The 20,126-nt window shown below is 38.9% G+C and overlaps 1 protein-coding gene across 1 annotated transcript in view; it reads right to left on the bottom strand.

Annotated features, from left to right (window-relative positions):
• Window positions 1-20,126, bottom strand: part of LOC145977963 (unconventional myosin-Ia-like) — a 989,559-nt gene that overhangs the window by 351,021 nt on the left and 618,412 nt on the right. Inside the window, exon 5 of the mRNA XM_083110307.1 lies at window positions 9,671-9,717. Coding sequence (XP_082966433.1) covers window positions 9,671-9,717 — 47 coding nt within the window. The remainder of the gene's footprint in view (window positions 1-9,670; window positions 9,718-20,126) is intronic.

The raw sequence follows: 20,126 nt of genomic DNA, 5'->3' as shown, positions 1-20,126 counted from the left end.
AACACAGTGAACTTTCAAACCGTAATACCGTTACAAGCAGACTTTGCAACTGTAACGCTGTTGGAAATAGTATCTGAAAGTATCACGCCGTGACAAATACAATGACTTAATTCGCCTGGCTGACTTAAAATACAGGAAAAAAATAAAATAAAAGGGCTGCTTGGTTGATTCAAAAAATGACGGTTACACGGTGGAAACATTAAATTAATAGCGGCGAGAAATTTAGGTAACTGTGGAACAAGAATAAAGCTTAACGACCACTGAGACGCGGAGAATCGCGGCAACAGACCCGTTTCTGGCGTCTCGGTGGGCGATAACCTGCAGACTTCTGGCACGGAAATTCCCACTTCGGTTCGGCGCGTTTCCCTGTAGTGGGCGTTACACCATTTGATTTCAATAGAAGCAGACGACAGAAGTTATGTTGCTGCGCATCTCAGTGGGCGATGTGTACCTAGGTATAACCAAATGCAAGGTATTTGAGAGTAAAAAGATAAATGTTTAGTTAGCTTGCCACCAGATGGCTTTGATTCGGAAAAAGAGGCGTGGCCAAGAAATGCCGAAAGTCGGAGGAAAGCACGTTAAGTTGAGTTCTTTTGAGTGTAAACAGGGACATACTCAGAATAGAACAAAGTCCAGGGAGTAGCGATTTTTGTATTGGTTTTGTATTTTAAGTTGTTTTATGTGGTGTATTTAGTTTTGCTATTTTAGTTAAAGCACAGCACACTTTGTTCTATTCTGAGATAGGTCTTTTGGGGGAAAGATTAATATTAAAATTGGATATTAAACAGTAATTACTATAATCCCCTTTTGGTTAAATATAGTGTTATGTTATTTTTGTGTATAAATACTTAGATACTTAAATATAAAAATTCACTGCTGGTCTCCTTTTGTGTTATTGACGTTGTTCGACTACAGAATAAAAATTGCACTAATAAAAGCAAAGAGAAAAAACGATATAGCCTCAAGCCCTTCAGGCATGATGTTAAATAAAACTCTTTACAATCAAGCCTTCACGTATAATTCCTCCAAACCTACAATTTTACGGCTTAAGCCTTCCACTGCCATATTTAAGTTATATTTTGGTAATGGTTATTGTACCAACTTTAGTTGAAAACCTTGTGTCCTAATCAAGGACAATATTTCTTGAGTAAATAATTCTAAAGGACGTGCAGTAAGAAGCTGGTCAAATGTGCTTAAAAGTACCATCTCATCATTCAACCCGTATGATTGAAGACAACTATGGGAAATTTTGAACAAAGTTGGAAATTAAAGAAAGAAAGATTAAAAGTAAAGGATGAACGAACAACATACAATAAGTAAGCGAAAGAGACTTAAGGGAAGGAGACATGAAATAATACTTGACATAAAACAGCATGGAACGAATGAAGAAAAATCAGAAAATAAACCATAACAGAACACAAATTAAATAAGAGCAAATCAATAAATGTGCAAAAATAAAATAGAGGCACAGGGACTACCATAAACGACCAGGGAATAAAACGTGTCACAGAGTTAAAGTGGAAATCTAACAAGATAGGAACGCGTAAATACGACATGAGAATTTATCGAGAAAGTAAGATTCGGAGAAAGGGATTCATCTTAAGTCCTCGAAGTGGAGTAGACGAAATACCTCCCATTGATTTCGGCCTTTCGCTTGGCTCCCTTGGGAACAGCTCGCAAGCTCTGCTAAAACCAGGCGGGATTCTTTGGAAATCAAGATTTGGTGGGTAAAAATGCCACGTTCCCACACTAAGACACGATTTACTTACTTATCCCTAGGGGGCGGATTTATATGCACTAAAAAAACCAAAATATGCATGCAAATATGCACTAAAAATGCCAAAATATGCACTAAAAATTTTCAAAACATCCCATTTTAAGCTTCTGTACGCCTTACATGGGAAGTTAATGTATCAGTAAATCACTGAACGCAATTATAGAAATGAAAGTGTAATAAATTGTGCTATTTAATATCACCAAAAAATACTAATTTACAAATGCTTTTAGTTTCATGTAACAAAATTATTATATTACATGCATTCCTTTGTCTTGAGGCTTGCTCTAAAAACTGCAATATTGCAATTATAATAATATACGTATCGTGTTGGAAACACTATGCTCTTTTCGTTGCATTACCGGTAATCAATATATTATTCTTTTACATTAGCATTTCAATATACTAGACGTTATTTATCAATGTTTTCAGGTAGCAGACTATTGTGATTGTCAGAAAGTAAGTCTTTGAATTTTGAAAATGTTCTTTCCATTTCACAAGATTCCACTGGACAGTATTTGCTCGTTCCATTTCTTGTGTTGATATCCTGATGTAAAATGGATTTTTCTGTATTCAGAATTTTCAAATAAATAAATTTCAGTTGTGAAATACCCAGGCAAATCCTGGACACGTTCCCCTTGCAGGAACTGCAAACCTGGGTTTCTGGAAGCTATTGCTAACTCTTCCTCCAATTCAGTTTTCTCAACTTCTCCTGGTACCATTTTCTTTTGAGCAATATCGAAAAGAGATTGGATGGACAAAGAAAGAAAAAAAATCTAATCTTTGTCTGTTCAAAACTATCAACGAAATTTTACCATATTTTTAATACTTCATTTAAGATTCAGATTAACTGCATTTTTATTCAAATTAACAACACAATCATAAATTGTACATGGTACAACCACAGACATACAACAATGGTCTGGATGGCCTAATGCGGTGATTAAACACTCCGAATGTGAATCCATCATCTTAACCGTCAATTCAAATGAAGCAATGCTGGATTGCTACATTTAACGTGCGGTTCTGGTGGGGATAGAGTTTGCACAGAAATAAATGTACTGTATTATAGGCAGGTATTGAACTCGGGCAGCAAACCATCTGCACTATGAATCCGTGGTTCGCACCTACGGCCGTAACATGGGAGTCAAACAAACGCTATTTGTCGCACGCGATTTAATGGAAAATAATGCACAACGATAGACCAAAAAATAATAGAAGCATAATTTTTTAAATTTTGTTGCAGGTTATATACGAGATATACTTGTGAACATTTTCCTTATCAAAACCAGGGACTGTACATAAAAACGGCATTAAATATATCAATAAGTACACAAATCCCATGGATGCTATCTCAGTTTCTACAGGACTGCCATCAATTTCCTTCCAATTACTTTAACAGTAAAATTACCACTTCAAATCACTACTACTGTCGTGGAGAAAATCACCCAAAAATCATGTTTAATCCGAACCAGTATGTTGTTTGAATATTTAGCTACCATCCATCGACAGACATAAATAATCACAAAAAGTTATTGTATTTTTATTATCTCTAATTTTAAATTAAAATGCGCTCATAGAGCATATCTTCATCTGACCATCATTCTCATAGTTTCTACTCTCTTCTTATTTTGTACTAAATAAAAGAATGATCTTTCACTAGGTTATACAGCAGCATTGTCCGAAAAAATTAACATAACTTTATAAAAATCACAGTGTTCAGGCCTACGCAGGCAACAAATGTTTTCTGTTGGCAAAAATGAAAGCTTTGTTTGAGCATGGTAAATTTGAATTTCGGCAATTTTCTATTTAAACTGCCAAAAACTACTCTAAATGCCTAAAATGTATTACAGGTTCAGAGCTGTTACTTCTTCTCTCGTTCGGAATTTATTGTCGCTTCTGCAGCGAACACACACACACACACACAGATTTATCAAAATGTCACATTAACAGATAATCCTCAAATAACGCGACATCTTCCCTGATGTTGTAGCGTGGGCGCTGGGACTAAATGTCTATTGCTATAGTTGCGATATTTAGTGTATTGTTGTTAAGTCGTGTTCCAACCGATACCAATGCTTGAAAATTTTAACAATTAAAATTTGTTCAAAGCACTGATTAATATTATTGAGCCCAATTAGAAGCATCGATTTATCAGAGTTGTCCTTCAAAATATTAAACAGATGAATCTGAACATTAAAGTACTTCTTAAGTAACACAAAAACACAATTCTGCACAATATTGGTGCCGAACAAATGGAAACTTCAAATTTTGCATGATAATTATTAATTATACCACCTCGAAAGTATCACGTGGCATTTTGCGGATCCTGCGAAAGGGCCGGTACCGGTGAACAAAATACAACCGATACTTTCCGATACCGATACATCGACATCGGCTCAGCCCGAATATAAATACATATAAAATTGTGGGTAATACTTTACTATAGGGCTGACGTATTTCTTACGTTTTACAGGAAAAAATATTTACGCAAATCATTTTCTATAGCGTTGTGGAAGTTCGTGAATGTAGTTTTGATTCATTTTAATGCGAATACATGTTTTCTGCGAAAATCTCTGTCCGACACGCTGTTTCTGCTGCCGCCACTTGCTTTCTGCACGAGAGCACAATGTTCCGTGTGTTAGATGACGTAAACCCCGTAGTCAGTGTTTCAAACTCACCGTGTTTTCACTATAACATGACGTGTCCAGTATTTTTAATTTTTTTTTAAACTATGATTGCCTAACATAACCTAATCTTACGGAAAATGGTTTGTGGGGCTAAAGTCAATGGTTTGTGGGGCTAACGTCAATGGTTTGTGAGGCTGACGTCATTGATTTGCGAGGTAATAGCATAACTTAAAGCCGGGCATGAAAGTAGGTATTTTCAGGTGAACAAGGTTGCAACACTGCATAAATCGACAAAACACTATCACAACGCGCGATGAACCAGTACCAGTAAGTACTCGTAAATGTAAGAAATAGACATTATTTTCGTTAGAAATTCATTATTTCACCTAAAGAAATGTTCCCAATGTAAAAAAAGTGTGAAATAAATGATTTATAGGAGTCACCCCTATAGTAAAGTACGTGAATGTATATAATTACATTATAAATATATAAAAATAAAATTATATTTTCGCTGCAACCACCAACATTCCGAACCACGAGCCACCACTGGAATCAAATACATACAAATTAACAAATCTAATTCCTCAACTAAGTACTCAAAGAAGTACAATAATTTCACATGTAAAAATGCATAGATTACAAGTTAGGAACATACATGTGAAAGGAATGTAATTTGTAAACAATTGTAATGAACTTTATAAACTTAAGTGTAATATAATCAGGCTGTATGCTACCCTACCGGAAGAGTTCAAGCTCCCTTCGCCCTTCATGATAAATAAATATACCTAGAAACGGAATTAAATTTTAATCTCAGCCACTCAGCCAGCGATATTCTTGAATTTCTCTCTCTCTCTCTCTCTCTCTCTCTCTCTCTCTCTCTCTCTCTCTCTGTGTGTGTGTGTACTATCGGATTAAAAATTATAGATACTCGAGTTTGGACTGCAATTAATAATTAACCAGTAGACCTACATAAAAACGAATTACATCAAAATTTAGCTTATTCAATTCTGCATTAATCTAGGCTAACCAAATTGTTTTTCGAGTATGCCTTATATTTTTTTATCGTCGTGAGAACAGAAAAGAGCCTTTTTTCCTAGTATTGGGTAGTCCTACAAATACAATATTGGTTTTGTTTTGAAGCTCTTTGCATCTGTTTTTTTTAAATCGACTATCATTGTCAATTCGCATTGAGAAACCGATTTTATACAGATTGTTATTCAGCGGAGTAAAGAAGGTAGGATGGGTGCTCTCACAGAAGGCTGGAGATCACTTCAACTTCTCGGAATTTTGAAATGTTATTTCTTGTTCCTCAGTTTTTATTTTATTTGTATTTTCTTTTCTGTTTATCAGTCTTTCATCGTAGATGCACGGCTTCATTCCATTCTTTATTCTTGCTTACTCTCTCCTGTTGATCACATCTCTTACTATCTTTACTCGTCACGTTCTGATATTCTTCCCTTTGCTTGTCTTTCTCTTTCACTCTTGGAATTATTTTTCATTCTTCTTCCTTTCCTCTCGAGCTATTTTGTCCCATTCCTTCCTCTCTTTGGCTCCATAGGCGTAGTTTCGTCCGTCCACTTGGGGAGGGTGGGGAGCTAAGTGGGGCTAGCATTATTCATACTTTTATCCATTAAGAAAACAATCACGGGCATTCTCCTTGGGAAACAGGTGTCCCTACATCATCTTATCCAAAATAAATGAAATTGTGTTGATGTCAAGTGTGTCACTTTTATGAAAATACACGCTATTATAGATGGTTGCAAATTCATTAAATAACACATTTGTTCTTTAGAAAAAGGACAATAATTGTAATAACGGGCCTATATATGCGGGGCCTGCAACCAAAATTTGTCAGAAGTATGAAAAAAATCAGATTTTTGTACCTTAGCCCGAAATACGGGCTATTTTTCTTTCTTCTTCCTTTCCTCTCGAGCTCTTTTCTACCTCTCTTCCTCTCTTTGGCTCCATAGGCGTAGTTTCGTCCGTCCTATGTAAAGTGTATCTACCTTACGTTGTATTCTGTATTAAAACATCAATTTCTACCCTTAAGTGAGATTTACACACGAAAACAGTAGCATATAATAGTTTCATGATAATGTTTTAAATCGTTTTGTTCATATTCTATATTCTTAATTATTTTGTGCATATGACACATGCATTTGGGGGAGCTAAACCTCCCCTAGCTCCTACCAAACTACGCCTATGTTTGGTTCTCGAAGATTTCTGTTTGATCGATTGTTTTGTGTTATTTTACTTCGCTTTTCTGTCACTTTTGGCTAATAGCACCGATGGGCTGGATCAGTTTAATGTACGAACCGAACCGGTATGTGCCCCCACCGGAGATTGAACACGAAAGCCCTCCATTTCAAGGTGACAGTGTAATAACTACGCCACTGGGGAAGCCCATATGTATATATATGTACGTGTGTTTGTGTGTACCGTGTCCCACCGACAAACTTTCACAGTGTGCAGAGAACATCAAGACAATAAAATTTTAGTAACATTCCGAACCTACGGACCTTAGAAAATTTGCATGTCGTCTTCATATTCTCTCAGTGCTGTGTTATTTTGTCAGTGTCGTACTGTACTATATTCAACTTCAGATTATATTTTATTTAAAATGTTGACTCGCACTTAGTATAATATGGATGGATAGAGCCTTGGTGGTCAAGTCATGGTGTCTGACTGCCATGCGGGAGGCCGGGTTCGATTCCCGGTGTGGGTGATCTAAGGTCGGAATTTTTCCGGCCTTGCCCCCGCCTAAAACTGCTCTGGGGCTCACCCAGCCTCAAATCAAAGGGTACCTGGGAGCAACCTTGGGGGTAAAGGCGGCCGGAGCATGGTTCTGGTCACATCACATCCAAAATGACCGAGATCGATAATGTGTCGGGCCCTACCTTCACATCCCCTAAATGGCACGGTGCTATATGTACGGGGAACTTTACTTTTTTACCTTTACTTTCAATATAATGAAAAGTTCAGTTAGTGCCACCCAAAGTAGAAAAATAAAATTCCCTGGCCCCCAGTGCGTCTGTCTTAACGATATAGCCTCCATCGTACGTAGATTGATATTGCCAACCAATAAGCAAGCATCCCATGAGTTGCTGAAAGCCCTTCACCCACTCTCTCTCTCAATACATAATGCTCCGGCGTCAACAAAGAGCAGGTCATCGACAAACGTGTGACGTAATTACAACTGATGCGTTGTCGCTCAGTGAGGTGTTGTTAGGCCTGATCCCACCTTTTGTCACGTGACCCTTGGTCCGGATCGCTTCCGACCGGCATCGGTTAATGACGAGAGGCTGCTGCACTGCGACAATAACGCATTCTCCACGGTGCGAGGGGAGAGGAAGGAAAAACACATGACAGAAAGAAGTAAAGGTTTTGTTTAATCGACATTGTTCTTCAAGTGATCTGCAAATTCTCGAAGCGAAGGTAAATGATTTGCAAGGCCGCGCGATGGATTTTTTTTTCAGCGGAGCAGTGATGGTGAAAGTGGGGGAACATGGGTGATGTTATCCCCCCCCCTTAAGACAATTCTCATACCCCCCCCCCCCGCCTCTACGAGGGGAGAGTGAAAAGTTTCGAGCCTCACATGGAAGGAGTGTTGCTAGGTATTTAACATTTTGGAGGATGTAAGGTTTGAGTTTTAGGACACTCTGTGCGAACTTTGATGAAATTCGCTTGCTTTCCTCTATTTTTTTGTCAGGTTGAAAATGAATGAAGTGTCAGAGAAGAGAGTGGCCGACAGGGTCGTGATTCGGTACCTCTGTCTGCAAGGCCTCACTGCACAGGCTGCTTTGGTCGAGTGTGGCTTCACCGCACATCCCCATCCACCTTATTCCCCCGACCTGATTGTCAGATTTTCATCTTTTCCCTGCTATGAAGAATTTACTTCGAGGACGTCACTCCCACACGGACGAAGGCGGTCATTCAGTAGTGTGAGACTCAGGACAAATCATTCTACCACATGACTGTAAACAAATTGCAGCACAGAATGCATACGTGTATTGATCTGGGGGGGGGGGGGTGATTATAGAGATTATGTAGAGAAATCATAATGTGAAACTGTAGCTCAAACACACCTTCCCTGCGAGGTTCAAAACATTTCACTCTCCCCTCGTAGGATAATTTGCATAAGCATTGCATCTGTTCCGCCCCGTGGCCGTGTGCTTAAAAGCATGACGCCCACTGAGACGCGGCAACAGACGCGTTTGCTGCGTATCAGTGGGCAATAAACTTTTAGACAACCTTCAGACTTCTGGCACGGAAATTCCACGCGTTTCACTGTAGTGGGCGTTACACAAATTGATTTCAATAGAAGCAAATAACAGAACTTCTGTTGCCGCGTTTCCGCGGGTCTCCGTGTGCGTCATGCTTTCGGTTAAGGAACGCGCGTAGGTTTGAGTCTTCTGAGGGAAGCGTAAACACTTTTCTCATGAGATTTCTTCCTGTGTATGGGATGGGTGGCCACCTACCATCGTGAGGAAATTGCAGATCTACGAATGAGTAGCGTAATCCGGTCATGAAAACCTACAACAACGACTGGGGGTCCGTCGTGCTCACCACACGTCACCCCATGACTGGTTGGATGATGTGGCAGTCGATAAGTAGGCCCTGGACCTCACGGGATGTTACACCATGGGTTCTTTATTCCCACACACACTGCATTTTCTCCACGTTGATCATGCAACCATCCTCTCACTTTCCCCAAACGGTTTTTTCCTGGTATATCAAGGGGACACGTTCCCCCACTGTGCCCCCCCCCCTTCTCGGGCGCCTTTGATGATTTGATCCAACTGTTGAGAAATCAACTACGATATCCCCCTCTAAATTTCTTTCACAGGCTCTAAATTTCCAAAATGCGAACTTCGGAAAGAGAATTTCCCCCCTCCCTAAGGATATCCCTAAGGTATTAATCAACAATCTACAGCATTAAAAACATCCACAACTCGTTTAGGACTCCAACATAGAACCTTTGGTAGCAAGATCGTGAGACCGTTTAACGTCTTCGGCCACCGAGGTGGCTGTTGCAAGGTTGGCGTTGGCGTCTAACTTGAATCATGTTCCAATTGCTGCTTTATCCACTATATTATTTCCAGGTGAAGGACGTTCAAATCCTCATGAAGTTGAAGAACACGAACTGAGCGTTTTCAATAAGTGAATATTTTTTAAATCATAACATTTCACGATTCTTTACATACTACAATGCTGGGAGAATCTTTGAAATTTTGAAAAAATAATAATACGGAATGAGTGTACTTACGAATCTTGACGAGTTGTCGTTCCTGTAAGTCTTGGCGTTTCCAAATGCTGAAAATCAGAAACAAGTTAATTAATTTCGAAAGGATAAAAGCGCACACAACAGTATACATGGCCTAACAGATATAACTAACCAACACATTTAAGTAGTAAAGTAGTATCTAATTTCACGAATCACGATTCGCAAGAATATAATTCAAAACTTGTACATTACACTTTGCAGTAACCACTCACTCACTGACCAAGATGGAATTTATATAGATGGGCCCGTCGATCAATGTACTCGTATTTGGAAAATTTCGTGATGTGCGTTTGGATGCCATCTCCAAACGTCAACTGTTATGTGTCTTTCTCTCTTTGCAAGTAAAACATTTCAGGAACAATTGGACCTATGTTAAGGCGTATGAGAGCCACTAATTACATAAAACTGTTAAAATTATCATAGTTTTGTTCTTCAAAAGAGAAGGACCTCTAGGTGACGTGACTGAATGCTTTTTGTTGTATATATCCGACAGACACACTTACAGGAATTACAGTTGGCAGTATTCAGAAAATTGAAATGGGACACTCCGCCACTCCCGACCTGCCTCGCACGAACTACTTAATCAAGGGGTCCCGGGTTCGATTCCCGCTGAAGGCACATATTGGTTTGGATCCCACTTTAAACTGTAGGTCCAGTCTCGATTAGCCTATTGTGCATAAAGTGGACTTAAAACATCAAATCAATCAATGAATCGCACGGACTAAAATCTGAAAGCATTTTGAGGCGGTGAGAAATGTATGTTTAGTGATAAGGTCACTGGGATCTTTCTTGGTAAGATAAATGACCTAATACAAGAATGGTATTCACAAGCTTCCAGATCGTGGTGAAAGTGTATCCCAGCTGGCGAAGCATACGCCATTGGGAAGCCCGCATTTAAATGTTTTGGTGAAGAGATATAGAGCACAGTGGTGCATCCTAGTGGTGACATTTTGAAGCATCCTGCTGCTATCTGTGATGCTGCTAATGAGGTAAACGTATGGGCAATCTGTGATTCTATTGATTTCCGAACATTTCCGATTTTCACGAATGAGTTAGCTTGAACCAAAGGTATATACGCTTTGAGGGGAGCCGAACTATGATTAAATGCGGCAAATTGATTGTATTTTTGTTATTTTCGCACTCCTTTGTATATTTCAAGGGTGATCGGGACGAACATAATGAACGGTAAAGTGGTAAAATGAAATTAACAAGAAACACAAAACAAATGAATTCTTTATCTAGAATAAAATGAATCATCAAATCAAGAGTTCGATTCTAAGTGGAATATGTATTTCCAGACGAACATTATATGCGTTCATTACATTTTTATTCTACAGATTACAAGTCAATCATTATCTATCTCTTTAACTTTTCTACTTTCTCCATTACATCTTTCCCCCTGCTGTTTCTAACTGTATCAATCTTTACGTGGAAATTTTAGCAAAAATGCAGGCCTGACCAGGAATCGAACACGGATCTCTGGCATATTGCGTCGTTGCTCTAACAACTGAGCTATCCAGCTCTAGTTTCACCTGATTTTTCGAGCTGATTCGTCCTCCGAAGCGGAGGACGAAGCATCTTAAGAATAGCGAAGAATGCAAACAAGAAAAAGGAAAACAGAAAAGAGGAAGGGATTATCTACGAAGTGAAGTGTAAAGAATGTCAGTGTGTGTACATAGGAGAAACAGAAAAGAGGAAGAAAGACAGGTTTAAATAACATAGGAGTGATGTATGACTTAAGAGAGAGAGAGAAAAATGCGATATTTAAACACACGAGAGAAACAGGACATTACATAGAGTGGGATGAGGCTAAGCAGATAGGAAGGGAGAAGAGAATGCTAGTGAGAAAATGGAAGGAGGACAAGCAAATAGAGAAGAAAGGGGAAGAAGACGCAATGATCTGAAATGGGGGACTGAAGATAAACAAAGAATGGAAGATGTTAGAATGAGTTGAAAGGACAAGAAGGAAAGAGGAGAGAAGAAGGAAGAGGAATGAAGGAAGAGGAATGAAGAAAGAAAGAATAAGGAAAAAGAGCGTGAGATAAGGAGTCCAGCCACTTTCCAGATGAAAAAAATGCTTATCTAAATCGCCTGTCAGGTGAAACAACAGTTGACAGGAGAAGGCCACCTGCTGGAACACCTGGAAAGGAATGTAAAGGAACGAGTAATTCATTGTTTTTACGTTATAATGAAATAGATAACGCTTCACGTGAATACATTTTCCTTAATATCTTTATTCCTTCAAGTCGGTTTGCAACCAGTGGCAGTGGCTGTTTGAAGGTGAACGATGAACATACTGAAATTCAATTGGTAGGTACCCAAACGTCATAAATGCAACCGGCGAATGCAGATGATTAAGGGAAGGCTCATTTTTTGGCACAGACTTCCAAAAATTGCTAATGGTCAAAAATTCATCTTGGCACCATGTAGTTCTTTCCGTAAATAATAGGGGCGTGCCAGCAGAAAGTTTTTGAAGCTTTCGGTTTCCACACAATTCAGGACTTGCTCATTCTTTGGAAATGACGGCCTTCTCTTCACACGTGTGAGTTGAGAAAGGTTTATTTTTGAGCTCATCAACTATGCCCTCTTCACATCCCATATTGAACTATCCACACACATACACGTGTGTGTGTATACAAACTCAGAAGCCCGGAAAACGCTAACTTTTAACCTCGTAAAACATTTAAAGAAAACGTGAGTAGCCGCAGATAGAGATAGAGTTATCAACTATTGTTGACGGTAGTATCTGTGTACAGTCACCGGCAATATAAATGGGACACTAATATATCCTGAAATACATGCTTCCCTGCAAGGCAATATATGTGTTGCCTAACTCTACGGAGGTGGTAGAAATTGCAATTGAAAGTTTGCTATTAAAATCCACTTATCGCCTGAAAGTTAGGCAATACGCATAACTTCCTGAAGGGTAGCGAGTATTTCAGGATCTCGTGTCCTATTCTTATTGCCAGTGAGTGTACATGTTAGATGTCCTACCCGTATAATAGAACAAAAAGCTCCTGCGTCAAACAATATATCGACTGTCAATCATGTTTTCTTTATCTACTGTGTCTCCAACTTCATAGTTATACTACGTTGGCAAAAAAAAACTGCACCCAGACGCTCGTGCAGGTCGCAATACTGAATACATTAACAGCTGGTACCTGCCTGTGTTCTAACCCCTGCGAGATTGGGAATAAGAGTTTACCCTCCTTATAAAGTGGCCTCTTATTGGATGGTTCAAGGTCGCCTGTTTTAAACTTCGAGCGCTGCTTGCCCTGCCAGGGTGTATCACAGATGTTTTGTCAACACGCCAAGAGAGGGTGTCGATGGTCCTATATCAGAAAAGGACGAATTTAGAAGCACACAGTATTGTATTCAGGTAATATGGAAGAAATTTAAAAATATATATATACAAGTTAAATAAATTAATTTACAACTGCCATGCTACGGTCCAGCAGTGCTGACTTTGCTGTACTGGAATGCAAGCGCATGGATCAAAATGTAGTTTACACTTGTTTTAATAAATCTTCGATCTTTCAAAATAACGGAAAGAAATAAGATATGTTTGTATCTACGTGTACTTCAATAAGCTAGACTTTGTCTCCAAATTAGAATTTTCAAAATTACTGGATAAAAACATAAGTAAACTTCTTTCATGGTGAGTACATTACCGAACAAAACAAACATGTTATTTTGAAATTTTCCTGACCGAAAAAAAATATTGTCTGATTGTAAATTCGAGTTTTTAGACAAGCTGAATCAAAATGGAACTTAAACGTATATGAAGACGCAATTTTCAAAATGGCAAATCCAATACTTCGATTGAAAATTGGACGGATTTTTCAGATTTCTTGACTCCGAATATCTAGATGTCTACTCTTAATTCGACTTTTTAGACCATCTGGGTTAAAAGATAAATCGAACCAATTTAGAAAATATGCCATTTTCTGAATTTCCCATCGGTCTTAAACATGAAACAGTGGAGAAATTCTAACTAACAATATTTTTGCCTTTTCTCCTCTTCTGTCTCGTAGTAGTATTTGCATGGAGGTTCTGCAACACATCTGCAAGGTTATAATCCATCTCCTTGCACACAACACACTTCCTCCCATGATGTCCGCTCCACAACTGCACGTGTGTGGCTTCACACTCCCTTTGTTCTATCAGCATGTGACTCCTGCCGACACTTATCGGTCTCATGACGAAGTTACCCTCGAAGACCGTAGGCTTTGATTTCTGGGGAAAATTTCTGAAGGGATGAAATAGATGAAGCGACATACTCAAACACAACGAATATGTTTTACCCAGGATTTGATGACATGATCCCTGGCTTTTTAAGGGGTAATTCACACCGAAGCGACACGCGACACTTGTTTCTTTGCTCAGTTTTCATGATGGTGCCGATATAATTGCATTAATCAGTTTAGTAGTTACCCGAAAAAAAAACGTAACAAGAGACATTGTTACATGTCAATCGCGTTGTAAAATTTATGCAAGTTATTGAAACTAGAGAGAGGCATGTTTTGCATGAGAAAACTGAGAAATAATATGCACTGACCTCAAACTGTATACGCTAGACTTTACAGCCTGAATAAATCGAATACCTAAGCACTAGAGAAATGGTTCTCAACCTTCGTGAAACCATGTCCCGGTATTTTTTTAAAATGAATGCCCTTACCCAAGAATTTTCCTCGTAAATACCTTTAGCGTACTTAAGATTTTATGCATGAATTAACATGTACCTATGAAATTAAATATTGATAAATAAATTCTGGCATAATCATAAAGAGTAATAATGGTTTGGTTACGTGATGGATTGTTGACAAATATTAAAACATGGATGACGAAGTGGTAACGTCGTCTCTTTGTAATTAAGTGATCCCGGGTTCGATAACCGATAGAGGCACATAGTGGAGCAGGTCTCAATTTAAACTGTAGGTCGAGACCTGATAACTATATGTGTGCATACAATGGACTTAAGAAACGAAAACTCACAACTTAAAAATGATATTGGGATTATGATAGTTGTTAACCACTTTCAGCAGAACCTTTCGCAGCTCGGTATAGTTGATACGAGGGCACGGTATCGAGTAGCGGCCGGCGGTTGGGAAACAATGCACTAGAGTACTCTACCATGTTGACTAATCTATTTTGGACTAAAGTGCCTCCATATAGTGGCTTTCTCAAATAAAAGCAGTCACGACGTGAATGACCGAAAACACGGCCTCTTTACATGATGTTGAAGGCATATTACAGCCGATAACTGCATAAAAAAACTTTATAATGCAAAAAGAACGTTGTGTTTAAATCTTAAAACATTGTTATAACATTGTACATATTATGTCAACAAATTAAGAGGTTCAAACATAATGCCGGTTGGGCTCTCTTCTAGAGTCTAAATATAGCTCGTTGGAATGAAGCATTTGCTGCGCATATGCGAACAACAAACCGAGGCGACACGATGCACGGTATTGAGAAAATGGCCCAGTCCGAAAGACACGCAAGCGACATGCGACACGACCATCTTGCCGTGTCTCTTCGGTTCGAAAGGTTCCATTGATTACTGAGGGTTCGCTTCCAAGCGACACGTGTCGCTTCGGTGTGAATTCTCCTTAAAACGCACCACACTGACCACGGAGGCCAGTGAAGAAGCCACAGAGGAGCACGAGTGTGGTCACATTTCCAGATGGAGTAACAACTGCGATGATGTTCCCCAGATAGAAAGTCTCAATGAGTGCAGTTAATACCCAGATGGGGAAGGCAGGAGCTTTTCCACGAGCCAGGGAGTAAAACTGGTATATATTGAAAAAAAAATAGCCCATTCCTTCAAACTGAACGTACAACTTCCCAAGTGACAAACGACTTTCATTTCTGGCTTATTAAGATTCATAATAAGGTATGTCTTCATGAATTCCCAATGAGGGAGCTTACGTTCACCCACGTTTTAACCCTCCTTATACTCAGAGAAGCATATTTAAGATCAAATTTCTCAATGAAACCATGATTTCTAAATAAAGGGTGATTCAGTGAGGAAATAATCCAAAGTTAATGTATTTTAAAACCTTGCCGTGCGACTCTCAAAAGAAGCACCGGAAATGATCGCCGATGACGATCAGACAGTCAGACACGGCGAAGAAAAGTTTTAAACCAACGTTTATGTTCTTATGATGTCCTTGCGGATAAACAGACTTATTTCTGGGTTCTCTACCCAGTAAATCGCATCGTTTAAAGGCAGCTATAAACATAATCTTCCTTACAATGATTAATGATTTTTTTTACTGCAATGTGAATTAAATGTTTTTGCATGGTTTACATATTGTATAGTATGGTATGGTATTATTATAATCTTGTCCTTCAAATGTCTTGCGTGGGAAATCTAATGAGCATTACGTATCATGCATGATACATCGCGTCTAGTTATTGTTCTTCTATAGTATACTTAAACAAGGAACTGTATGTGCCAACTAGGCTTTTCATAGCACTCAAATAAACAAACGGGATGAATAAACCACTAAATACTCGTTTTTATTCTACTGTTGTTATTATTATTATTGTGACGAGCACAATATGATTTACAGTGTTTATGTTTATTGTATAAAATGGAATAACAAAAAATGATGATATGGTGCCACCTATCAATTCTAAAATCATTGGCATGTTTGACGTTACTTCATAAGTTGTGCTTTTTGTTAAATGTATTTCATTTAGTAATCTCAATGAAATAGATAGTGTAAAACATGTGTTATATAGGAATTCTGTAAAATTTCAGTTTCTTTCCCAATGGAAATCAATCTGTGTGGAATGGATGTTATAGAAGGAGTGGTTTATTCACTACGTGTACACAAAAAAACACCCTGTAGAAATAAATTTCACCTTATTTGTGATATAAAGTTGCATTTAAGACTTAATTAATAGTGTAATACATATAAATAACGCCATCCTTCTACAACCATTACGTTAGTTGTTCTTAGTTAAAAACTAGTTCGTAGCTACTATCCACATATTCCCACTCCAAGAACTATCCACTGGATATTGACAATGTCCATATCAGAGGCGTGGATATTATGCATTTAACGTTAAAGGAGTATTCAGGTTTTGATATCCATTTGTGCGTATCCATTAGACGTCCTTGGATCCAGTTCTACAGGATCTCCAATCATGGATATCCATGGGATCTTCATTCCAGGATATATATTGGATGTACATGGGATATAAAATCCTGGATGTTCATAGGATCTCCAATTTTGAATAGCCATGGGATCTCCAAATATGGATATTTATGGGACATCCGGTATATGTCCACCCGTTATCTAAACATTTACCTTAATGTGTTGATATCAGTTCAAAGTTTCGTTCTTGGTGTCTATTATATATTCAGAACTTCAACACGAATATTCAAAATACGCCAATTAGATTCTTCCTGGACATTTGTGTGCTGTATGGGTAATGAACTACCATCATTCCAGATTCTCATTAGTTCACACAGACCATATTGTAATTACACAGCTACAGTTTGGTTTCAAACTGTAATACTAAAATGTTTTTAAACCTCTATATTTGTCCAAAGAGGGGAAATTTGTAACGTTCACGGAAAGTCAGAAAACTAGAAATTTGCTCATTTTCTGGGGTAGTACACCCAATCTACGTAGTACACCCAATTGTCAGCCTCACTTCCATGTAGCACACCCTGGACTGCATTTTGCAAACTAACGAGGCTCTGGCGACTGGACCTATGGTCAGTGTAATCCTGTAGGACTGTGTGTGTTATCTTGTGGTTCTTTTGTCCTTACGTTTGATTGATTGAGTTGGTGTTTTAGGTCCACTTTATGCACAGTAAGGCTAATCGGGACTGGACCTACAGTTTAAAGTGGGATCCGAACCACTATGAGCCTCCACCGGATATCGAACCCGGGACCCCTTGATTACAAGGCGACAGCGCTACCACTGCGTCATCGGGGAGGCCCTTTTGTCCTTATGTGTGCTGAGTGCCCCTTTACAGCCTCAGCGTTTAACATAAGTCAGAATATTTTAATATTATACTTACACGACATGACAGTTATGTTATATTAGTTATGGTAAGGGGCTGGACCGCGTATAACGTGACGGGCACAAAGTAGCATAAGTGCTGACGCACACAAAATTTTGAATCGAAATTCATATTTGCTCATTTTCTGCACAGAAGTGAAATATACTACTTTCGTCGCCACCTTCTCCAAAGTACTCGTAACGAATTGGCAACACATATAAAAGTACAAATCATCACGTTACGCTAACCACTACCCTACTCCATCTTAGGACACGAACCTAACGTATTCAAAATTCGCGAGAGGCTAGGAGTAGCGTGTCACTAATTATCCAAACATTCCCCTCCAGTTACGACGCCTGAATCCACAACGCTGTTCCCTGTCCGCATAGCAAGTGACGAGATGATGGCCCATCTCTGCAAGATGCACGAGGCGTTCTGTATCCCCCGTTGCGGCCCTGAATAAGAATGAGGCCACTTTACCTATCTTTGGCACTTCCCCTGTCTACTAAATGCCTTAAGTGTTTCTGGTGGCGGACTCCAAGGATAAGCCACGCAAGAGGTGCAGCGTGTTGAGGTGTACTTATAGGGGAAGTATTTTTGTCCATGACTGTACCTGTGCACCTTCAGGGAAAATGGCGATTTGTAGATTAGTTCAGCATCTTCACTCTCAGATCCATTGCTGACAACGTAACTGATAATAGTAATGGACGTTTTAGCCGTGTATGGAACCTGAATTCTTTCCCACATAATGCCGGCCGCCGTGGCGGAGTGGTTAGCACATCGCGCTACGACGCCAGGGGTCCCGGGTTCGAATCCTAGCCTGGATGCTTGTGAGTGTCCATTCATCAATTTATTCGCAAATTAGCCAAAAAGTGACATAAAAAGCGAAGTAAAATAAAGCAAATCAATCAATCAACCAAACTTCCCCACATACTGATTCCACCTTGTTCTCAGCAGGGTGAGTGAGATGTTAACCTGGAGTTTAGAATTAAATCGAATTTTGTCTTCAATAAAAATGAAATTAAGTACTTGAGAGCTCAATTAAATTTTGTTCACGTTTGTACTTTTCTCTCTCAATATTATTATTATAATTATTATATACAGGGTAAGTCAAAAAGAATGAAATAACTTTACACAGTTATTATGACGTAACTATTTATGATAGAAAATGAAACAAGGCATCAATACAAAGAAAAACTCTGGAAGTTTCACTCACATGACTCACATTGCAAAGATTCAATGTGGGAAGCACGTTTCGTGTCCAAACGATAATTAAAACCTTTGCCATACACAATACAGCATTTTCGTCTTGGTTTCGAAGGAGCTAACAATTCGCAGTTGTAACTCTCCGAGATAAATGCATGCGGAAATATATGTGCACCTGATGGAATCAGTTCTCTCGAAAACTCCAACCCACAATATGTTCTCTGCTGGTCACTCGCCATATTGCGACACTGGCGATCCTGGCGGAGCAGCAGTAAAGCAAAGTTGGAATAAAACTTCCAGAGTTTATCTTTGTTTGGTTTTCTATGAGAAATAGTCCAAGTGTAGAACTGTTTCATTCTTTTGGCCTTATCCTGTACTACGCACTATACTGATCGCAAGCCCTATTGACGGATGATCTACTAAGTGCTACATAGCTCTATCTCTCCACCAATCGTCTTCCGGGGGTGTGCGCCTCGATGAGTAAAAGCTGTATGAGGTAATATCGCTCTCCCGTTACGACGTTGCCAAGCGTACGTCTGTTTATGTCGGTTGTCTTTATTGGTGTGTTTATACAGTATTCGGGTGTTTTGTGTACTAATTTTCCCTTCTTTGTGTACTATTATACAACTTTTATCCAGTAATGGTGCTGATCAACTCCCCCCACCCGTTTTACAGCACGTTTGAAAACATGCTGTGTATCCGACCCTTATTTGTTTCGTCCCGCCAGGAAATTTCGATGCCTCGTGACTCGAAGATGCCTGATGTCAGTCGAAGAGAATTCAACTGATCGCTCTTTTCCAGCCGCCAGTTGGAATTGCGAACGGTATAATTCATATTGCACTTTCTCTTTGCCGTAAAATAATTTCACTATTAGTATTACATGTGACTTTGTGTTTTGGTTTTTGTGAATTATCATTCCTTATTCATAACACATAATAGTGCATTTACTTTTAAAGCGGGAAAACCATTATCATAATTTGGCCTCCGTACTTGAAACGTATCGTAATGAATGTTGAGATTCATTACACTTGTAGGGAAAATTTAAGTTTTAACTTCTTTTAAATTCGATAAAAATATGAAGCTATGTTCGAATGGTTACAGAAAATATGGCCAGTAAAGGACAGAGACATCTACCGAAAAAGTAATGAACTATTTGCTAATCACATATTAACAGATTGACGTGCGAGATTTAACCTATTATACTGC

The sequence above is a fragment of the Lepisma saccharinum genome, chromosome 24 (assembly GCF_977018435.1).
Source record: "Lepisma saccharinum chromosome 24, izLepSacc3.1, whole genome shotgun sequence".
Classification (NCBI taxonomy): domain Eukaryota; kingdom Metazoa; phylum Arthropoda; class Insecta; order Zygentoma; family Lepismatidae; genus Lepisma; species Lepisma saccharinum.
The sequence above is the reverse complement of the archived record's forward strand: the minus strand, read 5'-3'. Positions and strand labels throughout refer to the sequence as shown.